This window comes from Pseudochaenichthys georgianus, chromosome 1, assembly GCF_902827115.2.
Source record: "Pseudochaenichthys georgianus chromosome 1, fPseGeo1.2, whole genome shotgun sequence".
In the NCBI taxonomy this organism is placed as follows: Eukaryota; Metazoa; Chordata; class Actinopteri; order Perciformes; family Channichthyidae; genus Pseudochaenichthys; species Pseudochaenichthys georgianus.
The window spans coordinates 45,809,125-45,828,019 of NC_047503.1; the positions used below are offsets into that span (position 1 = coordinate 45,809,125).

At 42.7% G+C, this 18,895-nt stretch overlaps 1 protein-coding gene across 1 annotated transcript; it reads left to right on the forward strand.

The window, feature by feature from the left end:
* atpv0e2 (ATPase H+ transporting V0 subunit e2) lies at nt 1-14,367 on the forward strand. Its single transcript, XM_034089307.2, has 4 exons — nt 1-206; nt 1,296-1,343; nt 6,934-7,031; nt 10,221-14,367. Exons 1-3 carry the CDS (start codon nt 103-105, stop codon nt 7,025-7,027), a joined length of 246 nt encoding a protein of 81 aa, XP_033945198.1. The 5' UTR covers nt 1-102; the 3' UTR covers nt 7,028-7,031; nt 10,221-14,367.
* The last annotated feature ends 4,528 nt before the right edge of the window (nt 14,368-18,895 follow it).

Genomic DNA, 18,895 nt, shown 5'->3' on the forward strand with positions numbered 1-18,895 from the left:
AGAAGCGACTGGCAGTGTCAGCAGCCATTGATGCGCTTTATCTCCAGGAGGACATATCGACATTAATTCTTGTTCATTTGCTGTTTTCTGCAGACAGGAGCCATGGTGTCTCACTCTCTCGCGCTGCCGATGATCTGCTTCACCACGTTATGGGCGCTCGTGGGGATCGTGGCTCCGTTTCTGGTACCCAAAGGACCGAACCGGGGGTAGGTGGTCGAGCGGCATTTGCTGCAATTAACACCGACTAATAATGAGCGTTTTCTTTCATTCTATACACACACATTTCATTTCGGATATTAGGAGTTTTTATTAGGATTCAAAATCAATGTTATCGTTGCATTACGCCGCATGGCATCTCTATACATCCACACAGTGTAGTGATGGAGGCCCTGCGCGTCATCCTGCATCCCATCAGCCTCTCCTTCCACACAGTAAGGTTAAAGGGTCAATTCAGGGATACATACGCATCAAAACATCATTTAGGGGGACATATTAAAAGCACAATGTGTTATTGCTGGAGTTTAATGTTGAAACAGTCAGAATTGTGAGGCCCGGTATATGTGTAAATAACAGTGAGGCTGAAGCTACCGGTTCACAGGCTATATGCAATCAAGCTAAGTGGCTTTTGTTCATTAAAACATCAGAAATGCCTCAACAGTACTCAAGTATTTGATTTGATTTGATTTATTTCGAATGTGTAAAACAATAATACAAAAAAAAAATAAAAAAAATTAAATGAAACATGAGAATTATTGTACTAAAGCAGTGTCAAATTGATAAACAAAAATATCCGAAAAGTAGACACATGATATAATGATACATATATTTTTCTCTAAGCATTTCGGTTTTCTTAACACACCAAAAGACATGTATACATATTTTAACTTTATTTATCTAGACACCCTTTGCATTATCTAATTAAACATTGGAAGAGAGGAAGGGGTGCCATGGGGGGGTTCTCTTTCATTTCACTTAAATAATAACATTTCACATTTATGACATTTATGTATTCCGTTCTGGAATTATCTTCATGTGTTTATTGCATTTTATTGATTTAAAAAAACATGTTATTTGCCTTCTATAAACAGTCAGTGCTCTGTGTATTACTTTGCACTGCACCTGCTAAATGGGACTCCTTTAAAGACGTGTTTTAAAAGGCTTGAATGAAAAAGACTTCATTCTTTATAGACCCATTAACTGTCGGTTTGCCAGGTACCTGAACGCATCATCACAGTAACAGTGAGGGTGGGCACAGAGCTGCAGGTACGTAACCCCCCTCTCTGCTTTCTTTGCAGTGTGATCGTCACCAGTCTCATCCTCACAGCCGTCTGCTGTTACCTGTTGTGAGTAAACACTCTTCTTCTTCTATGGTGTGAAGCGGCTGTCATGTTGCACGAGACTCTGCTATGTTCACATACAGCTCTGATTACAATGAAACCTTAAAGAGGCCCTGATCTGCTTTTTGGGGTTTTCCCTTTCCTGCAGTATGTTAAACGCCTCCATTCATCTCCTTTGTTTACTTTATTAACATTGTGACACCACTATGTAACACTCGCGCTCCTCTTGGCTAGCGCTCCAACACATTGTACGTTATAGGCTAAGAGGCGGGACATCTCTAAGCGGTTAAGGTTAGGGTTACACAAACGCAAAAATACACAAACACACACACGTATACACACACACACACACACACTATCTTCCCTCCGTACTATTTTGATCATTTGCTCCGCTAATCAATCAGATCGATGGATTCCAGAGATGACTCCGTAACAGTCAGTGGGCACCACTCAACAGCCAATCAGAATGAGAATATGTTTCACATGTGACTTATTCAAATTGCGAGTGATTGAGTGACAGAAGAAGGTTGTTTAGGCGAAAAAGTTTGAGAGTGGCGCTCGGGAAAGGAAATTGTTGAGGGAAAAGGAGTTTCGAGACAAGCAGCTATTACAAAACATGCGGAAGCTTCCAGGTTATTTTAAACCTGTAGGCCAGGATGAGGAGGAAGGACAGATGAGTTCTGTACCGAGCAGCAGCGGTGCCGGCCGCGGGGCCTCGGAGACAAGTAGGCCGTCTGGTTCTGATAGCGATGGAGTAGCGGGAGAGGAAGAACAGACAGGAGGGATGTTATCTGTTGGAGGAGATGAGAGGACGACGAGGACTTGCTACGTGGAGGGGAGCCAACGGCAACCGGACAGATACATGAGGGAGGCCCGATACGTCACTCATCTGGAGGAGAGGACCAGGCGCGCAGAGCAGGGTGGAGAAGTGCGATCACAGAGCTGAAGCTATAAAGGACTTTGATTTGTTGTTTAAATAGGGGGCCTACAAACCCAGGGCCTGATGGCAGGTTAACGCGGGCCTGGGAGTGACTAATGGCAGTTCTTTCCCCGGCTCTTTGTATTAAAGTCTGTCAGCGTAGTCACACTCTGCTCCAGTCGATTTCTAAAAGTATTCCGCTCTTGAAGTTTGTAGCTATGCCTTATATTAATGGGAGGCGAGGACCAACAAAAGCAGGGCAATTGATATTTAACAACTATGAAAGATGTCATGATGACCCCTGGAAATTCTCACAATGCTTTTCTTGCTGGAGAACATGTTGCCGGGAGACCCGAGCAATCAAAAGCAATGGCCAATGATTTGCAAGAATTCAAACGGGGCATGCAGCCTGTGTCAAGTGGATCGTACGAGGAAAATCTAATAACCTGAAAGAAGATATTCATCTCAAGGCCATCAGACAAGAAAAGCACGGCCAGAAATAAAAAGACAGCCGCATTACTGCTCCTAATGAAACAACCTGCAGGAGAGCGAGATGGATCTTGACAGCAAATGCAAGACAAAGGTTATATTTATGGGATATTATGGGATACAATTTGGCATTATTACTTGATTGTGTGAAAAACATCAGTGACACAACACTGATGTCTCTCTCCAGGATATTCTGCGGTTTTACATTGCCATGCAGATGATATGATGAATGATGAAGATAGTGTTTGGAGCAGGAAGTAGGAGGAGGTGCATGCAGGAGTATCGCTCTGCCACTAGAGGGCGGTGTAGTCCTTTAACATCAGAGTGGATAAACAAAAGTAGATTTCCAAACATGAAAGGTGGGGTAGGTAAGAACGGAGAAACCAGCTCGAGTGCGCTAGAATTTGAAAATACACAACCGGAAAAAATCTGCCCCTTCCTTCAGACTTCCTCACAGAGCCCCTCCTCAGACCCGGCGGCAGACATACTCTCTGGGCGGGCATTTGATGTACCAGGGCGGGCCCACCCCGAAACTTACATTTCCCGGGAAAACTGAATTGTGAAATAGTTGACATGCTGAAAACCCAACCCCTGCAGGGGGGTCTGGGGAGATTCTCCCGCAGGAGATTTTTTGAAATACTAACATAAAATACACATTCTGGTCCTCTCTTGAGAAGAAAAATAAATAAATCTATTACTACACAACATATTTAAAAAAAAATGAATGCCATTTCAGTTTTGTGTTACTTTGTTCTGAAAGCTGAACCTGCTGCTCCTCACAGATGCCCCTTTCACACCAGCGCCTTTTCAGCTCCGGCTCGGAGCTAGAGCCTGAAAAGCGCCGGGTTTTCCAGTTCACACCGGAGCTGCGCCGGCTCTTAGCTCCGGAATCCGCTTCATTTCCAGCTCCAAAAAATTGTCGGTCCAGAGGCAAGAGCTTTGGAGCTAAGAGGCGACGTCGCTTACGTCTCTCTTACGTCGAGGCGTGCAGGAAACTAAACCCACCTCCCATGGGTCGACTGTCAGCCTGCCTGCAAGCAGTAGTGCCTATAAACACACTTTATAAAGTCAGGCAACACTAACCAGGCTTCGTGTGATTCTGTTTATCTGTACCTTACTTTGACCATCCGTTCGCTGTTATCGATCATTGTGGAGAGAGGCAGACGTGTTGTTTTGTATTATTGCAGCTATCGGATGCAAGTAGTCAGTTTAGCTTCGGTTGCTATGGTAACATCACCCGTTTTATACCAGAGAAACTTTCATAACAGCGTTGTGATACCAAACAGCGTCAATTCAGACTGACACACATTCACTTAGGCTAAGGGGAACTGGGGATATGCATCAGCTGCTTGTGTGAGTCGGACAGTGAATACTTTAGAGCGGCCGCTGCAGTGTGAGCTAACCGGGAGCTAACGGGAGAATAAACTCAGTGGAAGAGCAGCCAATACTGCAGCGGTCGGTAAATGCTGCAGAAACACATTAATAAACAATGAACCACGGCACTCTGGAGCAAAGTATGAGGTTGGAGAAGTCGTTATTCAATTTATTCTGGCTTCGTGTGATTAAAAGCAACACGATCATCGACCCGACGCAGTTGTTGTTGTTGTTGTTGTGAGCTGCCGTCGGGGGGCAAATCAGCGATGTAAACGGTGACGTCATGACGCAGCAGGGGCAGCTCTGGGGCGCCAGTGGGCGGTGTGCACAGAGCGGGAGCTGAAAAGGGAAACCGGAGCTGAACCAGAAAAGCTCCCGCTCGGAGCTAGAACCTGAAAAGCGCTGGTGTGAAAGCCGCAAGAGAGAGAAGAGGGAAGAGGCTGTGAATTACTTTACATTGTGGATAAGGGTGGATAGCCCCCATTGTTCTGTGTGTCAACATGAAAGACAGCCCACACATCAATCATCAAACCGTGGGGTCTTATTTAATTACGTGTTGATTTCTATCAACACGTAATGTTGTATCGATATATATAGAGATGTACTGTAACTACAGCAAAAGTATTCTCCGTCGGGACTTCCTGCAACAACACCACGTCGTTATCTTGATTCTGATTGGCCAGAAGACATTATCAAAGATGTTCTATTGAGAAGACGATCACTACGTGACAAACGTTTTCAAACCGTTTCTAGTCTTCGGTATTTCCAGACGAGTGGCTGAAATCAATCTGACTAACTGCTGTCTGTGCAATTTACTCCGCGCGAGTTGGCGGACTTTATTTAGCTTCCTTTAAAATCATTTTTCATGGTGGAGCTAAGCCATTTATTGGTATGGCTGTAGCCTACCCCAGTATACCCTGGCGCCGCCACTGAACATAATAATAAAACAATTAAAATGTTGTATTCAGCCCTGATTAAAACAGCGGGCCCACATCCTGGATGGGCGGGCCCGGCCCCATGGGGCCCGCCCATGACGCCGGGTCTGCCCCTCCTCCAACACACATGAACGCGCACATGACCAATGAGGGCACGAGATAAGTTTGTGCACAGTTACGGGCCGGGTCAGATGATTGGTCGTGCTTTTTACAGCGCCACGGCTTCCACAGATGACATTTTTTAATATATTTATTGTCAAAGCATTTAATGTATTCATTGCTATCGGGACGTTAAGAGCATTCCATGGAATATAACAACAAGTGTTTCTGAAGTGAATTACCTACCCCACCTTGAAGTCAACAAAGGTCTTAGGTTACATTTGGAAATGATGCATGGATGAGTTGGAATAGTTTGATCAGAAGCAGAGACATTACTTACTCATGAGTAATGGTATAATATCGATCATTCGTGTAGCATCTTGAAGACCATCATATGTAACATACAGTATGACTTATTATTTAGAGTGGTGCAGGAAGGAGTCCTAAAACAGGGGAATCAGCATTTCAGCACTTCCTGTTCACTTGTCTCGAAGCTGATATTTTTTTTCTGTTTTAGACTTCCGATTAGATACCAGAAAAAAATGATGTGGTTATTTCAAGCTGAAGAGATTTTAACGTTTTATTCTACAACATAAAATACATCAGTAAATACCCCATTGGTGAATTTTAAAATGGCGGTTGCCAACAAGTGTCTAAATGAGACTACGAAACGTCATCACGCGCAACATTAGCCACCTTTAGCTTAGCGGCGGTGACGTGAAGTCATGTGACCTTGCTGTAGATTCTTTATAGCCCAACATTAGCCACCTTTAGCTTAGCGGTGGTGACGTGAAGTCATGTGACCGTGCTGTAGTTCCTTTATAGCCCAACATTAGCAACATTTAGCTTAGCTGTGGTGACGTGAAGTCATGTGACCGTGCTGTAGTTCCTTTATAGCCCAACATTAGCCACCTTTAGCTTAGCGGTGGTGACGTGAAGTCATGTGACCGTGCTGTAGGTCCTCTATAGCCCAACATTAGCCTCCTTTAGCTTAGCGGTGGTGACGTGAAGTCATGTGACCGTGCTGTAGATTCTTTATAGCCCAACATTAGCCACCTTTAGCTTAGCGGTGGTGACGTGAAGTCATGTGACCTTGCTGTAGATTCTTTATAGCCCAACATTAGCCTCCTTTAGCTTAGCGGTGGTGACGTGAAGTCATGTGACCGTGCTGTAGATTCTTTATAGCCCAACATTAGCCACCTTTAGCTTAGCGGTGGTGACGTGAAGTCATGTGACCGTGCTGTAGGTCCTCTATAGCCCAACATTAGCCTCCTTTAGCTTAGCGGTGGTGACGTGAAGTCATGTGACCGTGCTGTAGATTCTTTATAGCCCAACATTAGCCACCTTTAGCTTAGCGGTGGTGACGTGAAGTCATGTGACCTTGCTGTAGATTCTTTATAGCCCAACATTAGCCTCCTTTAGCTTAGCGGTGGTGACGTGAAGTCATGTGACCTTGCTGTAGATTCTTTATAGCCCAACATGGTGTTAAAGGTGGAGATGATCCTGCTGAACAAAACGTGTAAGTATCATAAAGGTGTGCATGCCACAGATCCGATGTTCTGCAATATTCTGAAATCGAATGGGATTTGATTTCGAGGGAACCATTTGTGTTGGCCTACATAAATACATCGACACTGCACCACTCTAATCGGCGTATTGATTTAAGAGTGAAGCAGCCAGAGCTGTAAAATCAAAGAAAGCTGCATTTACCAAAGAAAAGGTAAATCCTTCATGTGTTGGACACCAGTGTGTTAATCGTGTTTTCTCTCTTTGTATGCAGCTGGCTGGTAGCCATCTTGGCTCAGGCTAACCCTCTGTTTGGCCCTCAGCTGAAGAATGAAACTATATGGTACCTGCGCTACTTCTGGGAGTAACATGGTGAGTAATTCAGACACACTGTGAGAGATACAACCTGTGATGGGGGCTACATCTAAAGCCTGTGCGTCTGGTTTACGCATTAACAATACTGGTAAATATAGAAAATAGCCAAAAACAAGCTGTGTTTTAGTGTTTTTCTGTGTTTGTCTATATTGTAATTGACTTTGAGAGTCAGGTAGTTACTGACGAGTACACTTTCTTCAGATTGTTTGGTAAGAACACAATAAATAAGAATGTATTGAAGGTAAATCAAATGAATACACCCTCCTTATGCACAACTTAACTCAAGAAAATCTAAATGTTTTAAAGTGTGCAAGTTGCATATCTTAAAAAGTAAAATTCAACAATGTAGACATTAAATACACTACTATACTTTTTATGATGTCCCTAAAATATGTCGTCCTGAGATATGTACCTGCTCTCACGCACTGAACAAGGCTCTCCATAACCAAAGCTAAAAGATAGCCAATGGTGAATACAATTTTAAAAAACAGAAGTTCATCAGTGTTTTTATTATGGCTCTGAGAATTCTCATATGCAGGTTGACAATTAATGAACATTTAACTTAACAAAAAATCATTCTCCACTAGAAAACTGAATGTAATCAACACGAGGCTTTGGATTATAATAAACACATTAACCCACATTGTGCTGGGTTCACCATACTGAATGGAAATGAAACTAGAGCAGCGCTTCTCAAAGTGTGGTCCGCGGACCGTGAGCGCCCCCTAGTGGTCCGTGAGTATATTGGTAAAATTTCACATTTGAAATAAATAAATACATTTAAGTTTTCCGCACTCTCACGGGAATATCTCCGCAATGGAGCGAGCTTAAGTTTCACTTTCGATTGCATGGTATAGCCCAGCGCAACACCTTCGTCACACATGTTGCCACCTGTTTGTACCATTTTCAGGCGATTTGTAATCTGTTCTAGAAAAACGATGTGATTTTGGATATTTGTGGAGTTAGGTGGTCCGCGAGTGTTGTTTTATTGGTTAAGTGTCCTTGGTATGAAAAAGAGAAACACTGCACTAGAGTAATAGATCTGATACCGTATACAAACAATTAGTGTCCTGATGCTTCTTGCTTTCATAAAAACGACCCGTAGAAAAAGGAAAAAACATCAAAAGGAGACAAAATCGTGAGAAGAAGATTTTCTTTCTGTTGGCTTCTTGTTAGCAAAGGTTTCCCTGAAGGCTGCATACTGTACTCGCCTGTTTGCAATTCAGAAACCTCTCCATTCTTCTCCTCCAGCGAGGAAGAAATGCCTGCACCGACCGAACAGCCTACAGTGACTGAAGTCAGCTGAGAGGAAACCAGAGAGAAAAGCGTTTTTATGATTTCTGTAAAGCATGTCTGCTCGGAGCCACTCGTGCTCTTAAATCCTGCAGAACGATAATCTACTGAACAACATCTTGCTTTGATGCTTACAGTCATAGTACTGCTCGTAATGAAGGAAATACTTCACCCACAAAATAAGTATTAACATATCAATTACTCCCCATGTGGTTCCTTTGAATTCTTCTTTTCTCACATGCCTCCACGGTGAACAAAGACTCAAAAAGCATAGAAAGGTTTTCAGCAATTGATTTGAATCGGGGCCGAAAAGCATCTGCTGCATATCAGGTGATGTGCTCTGGACTTCCCAAACACATGGATTTTACGATTAAATATATTTAGTATTTTTCCTGAAATCGTTCTGTGTCTTTAACATAACACTTTTGGATGATCTGTTTTCCTACAAAGGTTTCAGACTGTTTCTTTAGGAGTGTTTCAAGGCAAGGCAAGGTTATTTATATAGCTTTCAACATGAGGCGATTCAAGGTGCTTTACAACAAAGGAAAGACATTAAGAAAATGGCATTTAAAGATGCTTTAAAAGCAGCGGCTAAAAGAAAAGTCTTCAGCCTGGATTTAGAAGTAGTCAGAGTTTAAAGAAGTCTGCTTGTTGTGGTTTCCCCTCTCCTGTGGTTTGTAATAAAGGTTTTAGTGCATGTCAATGGCCTGCAAGAAATTAGCACAATATGTCCTCTCTGTCATGTCAAGTAATGGGTTTCGAGAGTAGTGAACATATATATATATATATAAGCAATATACACACACACACACACACACACACACACACACACACACACACACACACACACACACACACACACACACACACACACATGCAATGGGTTTCGAGAGTAGTGATAAATACAATTTGGATTATACTGTGAGCAAGTTTGGATGTTTTTATAGTGTGTTCTGTTGTTACGCACGGCCCCAATTTGTATTCTCCGTTCACCCTGGAGCTTTTTCAAACATTTAAAGGTTCCTTGAAGAATTTGAGGTAAAATGGGGAGAGCAATTGATATCCAAATGTCCTTTTTGTGGCTGCAGTATTCCTTTAAAGGAATGTCATGTCATGTCACGGCCATTTCTACTGATCATAATTCCATTGTTGAGGTCGACTAAAATAAATTCATATCGTGCAATGTTCCAAACTCACATTGGTTTCTCACAACATCTCTGTATAGTCTGTGTGTTCCCTCTCTGTCCTACACGGCTTGTTGGAGCTCCTCCCCCCCCCTGTGAGCCCAGTGGCCCTCAGCGAGACACCGCGGAACTCAGCCTGGGCAGGCACACACACACACACACACACACACACACACACACACACACACACACACACACACACACACACACACACACACACACACACACACACACACACACACACACACACACACACACACAGCCTGGCTGGGAGTTTGTGTGTGTGCCCAGGCTGAGTTCCGCGGTGTCTCGCTGTCTCGCCGACCCCACACCAGTGAGCCATTTCACATTGTCCCGCTCCTCGCAGCAGCGAGCCTCGCAACGTCCCGCCGAGAGTGTGTGTGTGAGGAAGTCCGCGGATTGGTCCAAACGTAACTATACCCGAAATACGTCACTACTGTATACCCAAGAAGCAAACAATGGAAGAAGAGAAATGTCCAGCGAGGCGTTCTGGGGCAGCAGACAGGTCTTCTCTGCGTTAGAGCTTCACTCGCTACAGGGTGCACTTTGAGGGTCTGTGACTGCAGACCGGCTACATGCAGAACAACCTTCATAGCAACAAGGGGACGGGTGATAACCGGAAAAGCACGACATGGGACCTTTAATAAATATATATTTTGTTCTGATTTCTGTTTCCTCTCTGTTCCAGGACCGTGTGTGACGCGACGCCTCTCGTCATTCCTACCCCGTGGTTGGCTGGCCTCCATCTCAACATTACCATTAATGTACAGTAACTGGAATCTAAGGTTTTGAGTGTGTTAAAACACTTTTCTTTTAAAACGAGGAGAGTAATCCACTTTGTGACTCCGATACGATGCACGCAGTTTGAAGTTGTGACTTAGTAAATGGAAGGTTTTTGTGAACACGTTTTAAATGAGGAAATATGTGAGTTTTTTTTCGTTACTGATAAGAACGATTTCCAGGGAACACCATCCAATGGGAGCAGTCCTTTAGTTTTTCTTTGTGTTTGTTTACATTTTTATTTTTATGTCGCCACCATCAGGGAACATGACTTCTGAGTATTCTTATTTATTTGGCCCGCGGACACCGAGGTAAGCGTGATGACCTCAGTGCCCGTGCGGTCGTGTTGTATAACTGTTATTTTGTGTGTGTGTGTGTGTGTGTGTGTGTGTGTGTGTGTGTGTGTGTGTGTGTGTGTGTGTGTGTGTGTGTGTGTGTGTGTGTGTGTGTGTGTGTGTGTGTGTGTGTGTGTGTGTGTGTGTGTGTGTGTGTGTGTGTGTGTGTGTGTGTGTGGAATTCATTACTGTGAGTACTTGGACCGCCGCCATGAGAATCTCCCAAAACCATCAAATTGAAGAGCGATTCCCTCTTCAGCATTACCCCCCCCCCCCCACACACACACACACACCACCCTCATGCTCCACACCGCGGAGGTCCCAGTTGCCATGGTGATCTCATAGCCCAATTCAGTCTCTTTTCCACTCGACCCCCTTTGATGAAATCCGGCCTTTGTGCAGATGTACTGTAGGGACACCTCTCTGCGTCGGAGCTGCTGACACATGTCTTGATAATATCCACTTTTCTTCAAATCCTTTAATCTTCATTCCCTCCACCTGAAAAATACTCCTCCAATATTTTTCGTTATATTCCGGCATTGACAGTTAAGGAGTGACCTCTCACATATTTGAAGTAGCGGAGAAGTAGCTGCTCTCAAATGGATTCATATTCAAAACGAAAAAAGCACCGTTAACTCAAGAAAGTGCAGCGTATCAGTGGTAGATGCTTCTGATTGGCTAATGCTGGATCATGTGCTCAAAGTATTTAATAGTTATTGGGCTGAATACTTTTTCTACATTTTCCGTGTTTTAAAAAAGTAAGACACATTGCAGCGGGAAAAAAAATGGAAATGTTGGTTTCAAATCCCCAATTAGTATTCATAAGATCGAGACTAATCATTATGATTAATGTACAGCATATGCTCGTACTGTACGTGTGTGGGGGTGAAAGTCAGCGTGCGTCCGCCTCCAACGCTGTCTCCAATTATGATACCGTGTCAATGCTTCACAAACATCTAGAAATATCAGTTATCCAACCACTGATAACCAATCAAACCCTAGCCTTTTATTCCGAAACGCGAACTGACCCCAATAGCTATCTGACTCAAGTTCAATTCAAGTTTATTTATAAAACAATGTAAAAACAACAACGTATCTTTTAAGATCGATGTGAAAATACCAATTTCAAAAGAAACACAAATACAGTTGCTTTTTATTAATTCTGCCGTGTCGTGTAATGTTTATTTATACCGTTCATGCTCATTACTTGGAGCACTTCGGGATTTGAAATCAAATATGAAGTGCTTTATAAATGGAACCCATTATTATTATTATTATTATTATTACACAAATACAGAGAGTACAATAAATAAAATGCCATAAAACGAAGGGTCCATGAGGATGTATAAACTGCACGCTGTACTAAAAAGGAAAGTCGCTAACCTGCTCTTAAACGTGTGGGCGCCGTCTGCCTCCCTGATCGGCACTGGAAGTTGATTCCAGAGGGGCGGGGCTTAGTGGCCGAAAGCACCTGACCTTTCTTAGTGGACTCTGGGAACCAGCAGCAGACCTGCACTCCGGGATCCTCAAGACGTGTTCAAGATCAGATATGTCGTCGAGTCATGGTCGCTTTGTATCGGACATTGGTGCTTGTTTAAAAAGGTTACCACATTTCAACGTCTTAAACACGATGCGAGTATACATTAACACCTGCCTGCTACTGATGCCAGCCACCACCACAACTACGTCTCCCCTCTCCGCTCCCCATTTCTACCCCTCAGATCCTCTACCTCCACCCTACAACCTTCCTTCACACTACCCCCCCCCCTCCTCTCTCTAAAACCACTTTGCTTCAGCCAAAAAGAATCAAAATCAATATACAGCTACTTTTTAGAAAGACCAAATTACGTTGTATCTTTTCCTCCAGCCCTCCTTGGTAGTCGTGGTGGCGGCATGCATATAACGAGAGTCACTCTATTAAAGGGAGGCTTTCCTTCAAGGAATGCTTCTGTTTCGTTGCAGTCTCGAGTGAACCGGAGCTTGTAAACCAAAGCGGACTCACAAGTAGCTCAGTTGTCGGACAAAGTGTTGGTAACCTGCCAAGTCAGAGACGTTGTTTTAGAGTCAACACGGACCTGGCACGAGCCCCCGGTACAGTGTTGGGTCCACACCAGGCGAGGGACCAGAACAACGAGCTTAATGGCCCCGTAAGGCGCTTTTACATATAGACGTCAGCATTCAGCCATTGACACACATGCACACACACAGAGGCTGCTTTACAAGAGGCCTTCTGCTCGGAGACCAACGTTAGTATCTCTCCCAAGAACACGTTGACGTACTGACGGCAGGGGTGACCTTACAACCGTCCTCCGCCTCGATGTGAGCTTCAATCCAGACTGTGAACTGCCCAATATCAGATGTACCCACAATCCCTTGTGTTTTTGGTTTGTTTCCGAAGTCGGTTTGGATAAAACTCTCCGGCCCCGTAATATAACGTGCTGCGAATAGCTGGCAAGCTAACAAAGCCACAAGCGAGACACATAAATTGAATTGCAATATGATCCACCATGTCCTTCCTCAGCGTCGGCCATTCTTCCTGCGGTCCTCGAGGGAAAGACCATTTTTTAGACATTATGATTGACAAATTAAAATGATGGATGAGGATCCGTACCAAACAATAATTGTATATATTAGTCTGTGCATCAGTCCAGACTGTGGTTTTGCTCTGAGTTGGGCTTTCCAACCATTAACTGCCCAACTGAGAGATTTACCCACAATCCCTTGTGTTTTGGGTTTGCTTCCAACGTCGGTTTTCATAACAATCCCATAATGCAACATGCTTTAGTTAGCTGAAGCATAATTTGTAATTGTATTATTTTGACGTATATTGTAATTGTGATGATTAATGATCTCACAGCGTTGACTGTTGTCCATGGGGCAGAAGAGGGAGCGACCATTTCTGAAACATGATTGAAAAATTAAAAGGATCATCGTGTGATTTCTCTTAAAGACGATCTGTGCCACGCAAAGATTTGATTAGGTCTGTAGAATATATTGTGTATGCATTCATTCAGATATTCACATAGTTGTCCTTTGGGTATGTGATTTGAATACTGCACCAGTGAAAAATGCAATTTCAATTATTTGTATCGATTGTGCACATTCTCAGTGTCCGTGAACCGACACGTGGCCGAAAGAAATTCAACTATAGCAGTGAGCCCTCCACATTTTAAAGGTCACATGTCATGGCCATTTCCACTGATCATAATTCCATTGTTGAGGTCGACTAGAATAGATTTATACTGTGCAATGTTCACATTGGTTTCGCATCCAGCATCTCTGTAAAGTATGTGTATTCCCTCTCTCCACTAAACGGCTCGCTGCCCCCCCTCCCTGTGAGCCCAGTGTGCTCTGATTGGTCGGGACCAGTCGGGACGTCGTGGATCGCGCTGAGCTCCGTGGAGGTGTGGTTTCCTTGTCTCACCCTGAGCACACACAGAGTCACGGCCCTCCACAACATGCCGAGTGTGAATCGACCTCAAACATGGTTTCATTTTCTTATGTATCTGTTCAGTTATTTGCTTTTTTTTTAATCTGTCATGTAGTCCCAAAAACATGGATGGAGGTGGCGATCGATTTTATTTTGTGTGTTAAGAGTTCTAAATAACAGATGTGGTTGAGATGAGAGTATATCTGTGACCTTGTATTTATGTGGAGTAATTGCTTCTATGTGAGTGGAACTGTATCTGAAAACACCCAATAAAAGTATGTCTCATACAAGCGTCTGTTGAAACTTGTGGGTGTGCATGTTGTGAATAACACACACACACACACACACACACACACACACACATTCATATGGATTTAAATGGGAATGCCAAAGCTGTTAGATCCGGATTCTTTTGTCGAAGCAATTCCCACATGTTGAAACCTCACACGAGCTGAACGTTATCTCACAAGGATACGATAACAACACCATGTTTTCATTCCAAACGTTTGGCTTTCTGGAGGTTAATCGTATCATTTAAACTCCTCCGAGTCTTTTATTTGTGCAAAAGACAAAAATAAATATGATGCGTGTCGACCTTCCTGTTGTATCTGTGCTGATGTTGCTGCACAGCGGGAGAGAAGGGACGATGCTGAAGGACTTCCTGTCAGTTCGGCGGGGTTATGATGGAAATAAAGGACACACACAGGGAGGCACGTATGCATGTTCACACACACCTATTTTTATAATTGTACAAAAAACCGAGACATTTTGCAACAAAGCCATCAAAATACACGTCTACACAAGGCACAAATAAACATATATGTAAATTCAAATACTCAATGAATTTACTTTTAAAAGGAAAACTATAGGAGCTGGAATCAAAATACTTTTTAAGGTACTGTATGTTTGCCTTTTTGAAACGCCTCCATTTGACTCCTTTGTTTACTTCTGTAAGATGGTGACATCACTATGTAACACTCACGATTCTATTGGCTAGCACTCTGACACATTGTACGTGATAGGCTAAGGGGCGGGACATCTCTAAGCGGTTGACCAATCACAACAGAGCCGGCCAGCTAACCAAGTCACAGTAGAGGCACAACATACACATTTTGTAACTGAGATTTACAGGGCCCCTTTAAAGCCTAAAAATACTTTAGTGCCAACACAGTTCACGATTTGAGGAGAACACATCTATAAAATTGTCAGTTTTTTTTTACAAAACTAAACAATGATTCCTCTAGAATTGCATTGAGGCAAAAAATTGTCAAAATCTGAATTTAAAAGCATCATATAACTCAAGGCCTTCACTTAAACAATGTGTTGTAATTAAATGATGAACTGAGCATTTCATATAAAACACGTTTAAAGTATGGGTTAATTTGATCAGGATCACGACACGAAGGATCCAAAGTTTCGTGCTCTTGATAAATATAATAATAAATAATAACAAAGTATTCCACTGTGTTTTCTGACGGATGAAAAATAATGTTTGTTGTCCACAGCTGACCTTAAATCGACAGGACTTCTTTCCGTCAATTAAAGTGGACCTATCATGCTATATTTGAATACTATATTCAAATATGCATTTTAGCCATGCCTCATTTCGCTCTATTTGCTCTTTTTTAGCCCTGTTTTGGCAGGGGCTGAATCTGAGAAGTCTTCTTCGCTGCTTTTGTGGCAGACTACAGCGCCACCTACAGGCCTGGCATATGTACTACAGCGTCTCCAGCGCTTTCGAACGGCAATGGCCGTGGCTGTCTCCTCCTGATAGGTGGAGAGTTGGCCATATACTGTAGCTCCTCATTTCTGACGTCAGAGATATTTCAAATCTGGATCAGTCTGTATCAGATCCGTTGCAGCCCCGTTTTTAGAGATTTGGGTACGGAGGAAAAGAGAGAGGGTTGTGTTTTCTGACACTTGGTGAGTTCCCTGACACACCGGGGACACATATTCATGTATCAAAGACGTACAAAAGTGCATTTTGCATGATAGGTCCCCTTTAATATAACTGCACATAGTCCCTTGATCAACAGTCTGTTCTCCTTAGCAACGGTCTGTTAGCGAAAATTAACAACCTATCAGAAATGGGTATTAAACTCAGGCATGTAATAATATTAAACTCCATTTCACATTTTAACAGATGTATATGTGATAGAGACGGGTATAGTGATAATTTACTGGTATATTATTGATGCAATGTTTTTAAATTGCAGACCAAGCAGTAACATCTGGTTATAACTAAATTAACCAAAAAACTGCAGTTCCTCAATTTTCCTCCTGAGTCTGGCTCCAGAGATCCTGATAAACCCTGAGGCAGCTGCACCGCCCTCAATCGTAAGGCTTTACAGAGGGTGGTGAAAACTGCACAGCACATCACCAGGACGGGGCTGCCATCCATGGAGGACCTTTACTCCCAGCGGCTCAGGAAGAAAGCCCTCAGGATTATCAAAGACCCCATCACCCCAGCCACACACTGTTCAGTCTGCTGCCGTCTGGCAGGCGGTACCGCAGCATCCGGACTAAGAGACAGTTTCATCCCACAGGCCATAAGACTGTTAAACACCTGAACTGCTGTAACAACATCCACAACATTCATCTGCTACTTAGTAATCATGTATCTATTTACCTAATATATCATTCCAATAACTTGCATATAGACTCTTATTTCACTATTTCCCTTTTTTTAAACTATTCCTTTCTTTTTGCATTTACTTTTAATATTTACTTGCACTATATTTGTCTGTTTTTCTGTAATATTGTGTTGCACTGTTGGAGAAGCCTGGGACCTAAGATTTTCATCGACATAACTACTTTGTAGCTATGTTCGTATGACTAATAAAGAACCTTGAACATTGAGGTTAATGGCACAACATGTTAAATGTGAACCTGCAGGTTAGATTATGATTATTTTTATTGAAAGATGCTCTCATTTCATTACCACCTATAGGCCAGCATCAATCCATAATTAACAGCTTCAGATAAATGAGTGTAGGTGCAGCACTGTTTTCTCATTAGGGATGCGCATTAATGAGTCCAACAGCCCATCAAATCTACATGACATTACAAAATCAACAGCGATTTGAGACTGGGTGATGTGTTTCACAACCGAACATAGATAAAGGAGAGAGGATAATATTATATTCACTCTCCTTCCTACTAGTACTAAGAATATGGTATTGACCTTTAATTATGATTTATCCAAGCATTGGCCTACATTTCTGTTGAATGCTAAACATTGTTTCACCGCCTATAGGCCCACAAGTATGGGCTTAAACGTGCAGACGGATAAACACGCCGCAGCTTATCCTCTGTAATGTTCATACATTGTGGCTTAATGCGCCATGACAACCTACTTTTTGGATTAATCCATCCTTACGTAAACAGCTATACGAGCTGGCCTCAATAACAGGGAATAGATGTCTATAGATGTCTGTTCATCACAAGGGAGCAGCTGCTTAATTCTAATATAATAATTTAATTCTGTAAAATAGAGCACGACAGAGGCAGGATTTCTAAGGCTGATACAGATTTTTATATTTCATTGTATATAACAAATAAATAACATGAACATTAATGATTAGGAACCCTTAGTAGCCTTTAGCACCCAAAAAGCATGAAGGTAAATATAACATCAATGGAATTAAAATGATTATGAATATAGACAAGGAGTGAGAACAAGCCTCATCTCAGTGATGCAAAAATCATATACAAATATCCCATAATGTCCCATAAAGTAGTCACAATCATTATATTTTCCACTACTTTACTTCATACGTTTTCCTATTTGCCTTTGACAACTGTAAACAATGTCAGCAAAAGGAAAATATAAATTAAAGTGGATGTATGTTTACATCTAATGTTCAGTTTCTGTTGTGAAGAGCTGATAATTGACCTTAATTCAAATAGCTTGTTGCACTGTCGAATAATTCTGCTTAACTTCATAAAAATAACACTTTATTCTTCACTTTAATCCATGAAAAAGTGAACTACAAAGCAGTGAGTTTAAACCATAGGATTTACACACGTTAAAGTGAGGGCTGTTGAGTTGTAGTTGACCCGCTTTTGAGGCCTCCTGCCCGGCCGTTCTGCTCCGCATAATGTCGGTAAAGAGGTGAAGTGTTTCCAGCGGGGTTCTGCTCTGAAGCAGCCCGGGAAAAGGCTGAGGTCAGCGGGTTCACAGCTCCATTCTCCCCGGTGTCCTTAAACACGGGTCGTGTGACTCCGCCCCTGTGACGCGGCGTGACGTCACACACCGTGTTCGATTTCCCGGACTGAAAATATGGGTCAAATTGCAAGCAGTGAGACAGCACCAGACCGGAAGTACGGTAGTAGGATTTCCAAAATAATAAAATTCAGGTTTATAGTCAAGTAAATGACTGATTTACTGAATGAAGATATGAAAATGTAGGAATATGTTTTCAAATGTTGTATGCATTTTGTTTAATTCATTTTCAATGTAAGTATCCCACAAGTTGCCATTTATTATCCACATTAGCCCACTAGGCTACCAGTATATGTTAGCATGCACATGATAATCAGATATTTGTTTTTACCATATGTCTTATGGTCTTAATCTTAAGATGTATCGAGTTAGGGTAGGTCGTTTTGGCTTTACGGTTTGGATAGTGTTAGGACCTGGCTCAAAAGGCCACAACAAAGAGGAGACACACCATATCAACGGTAATCAAGTCATTCAAATTAACCAAACCTGCCAAAGACAATGATGATGAACTTCTACACCTCCATCATCGAGTCCATCCTCACCTGCTCCATCACCATCTGGTACGCCGCAGCCAAAGCCACGGATAAGGGCAG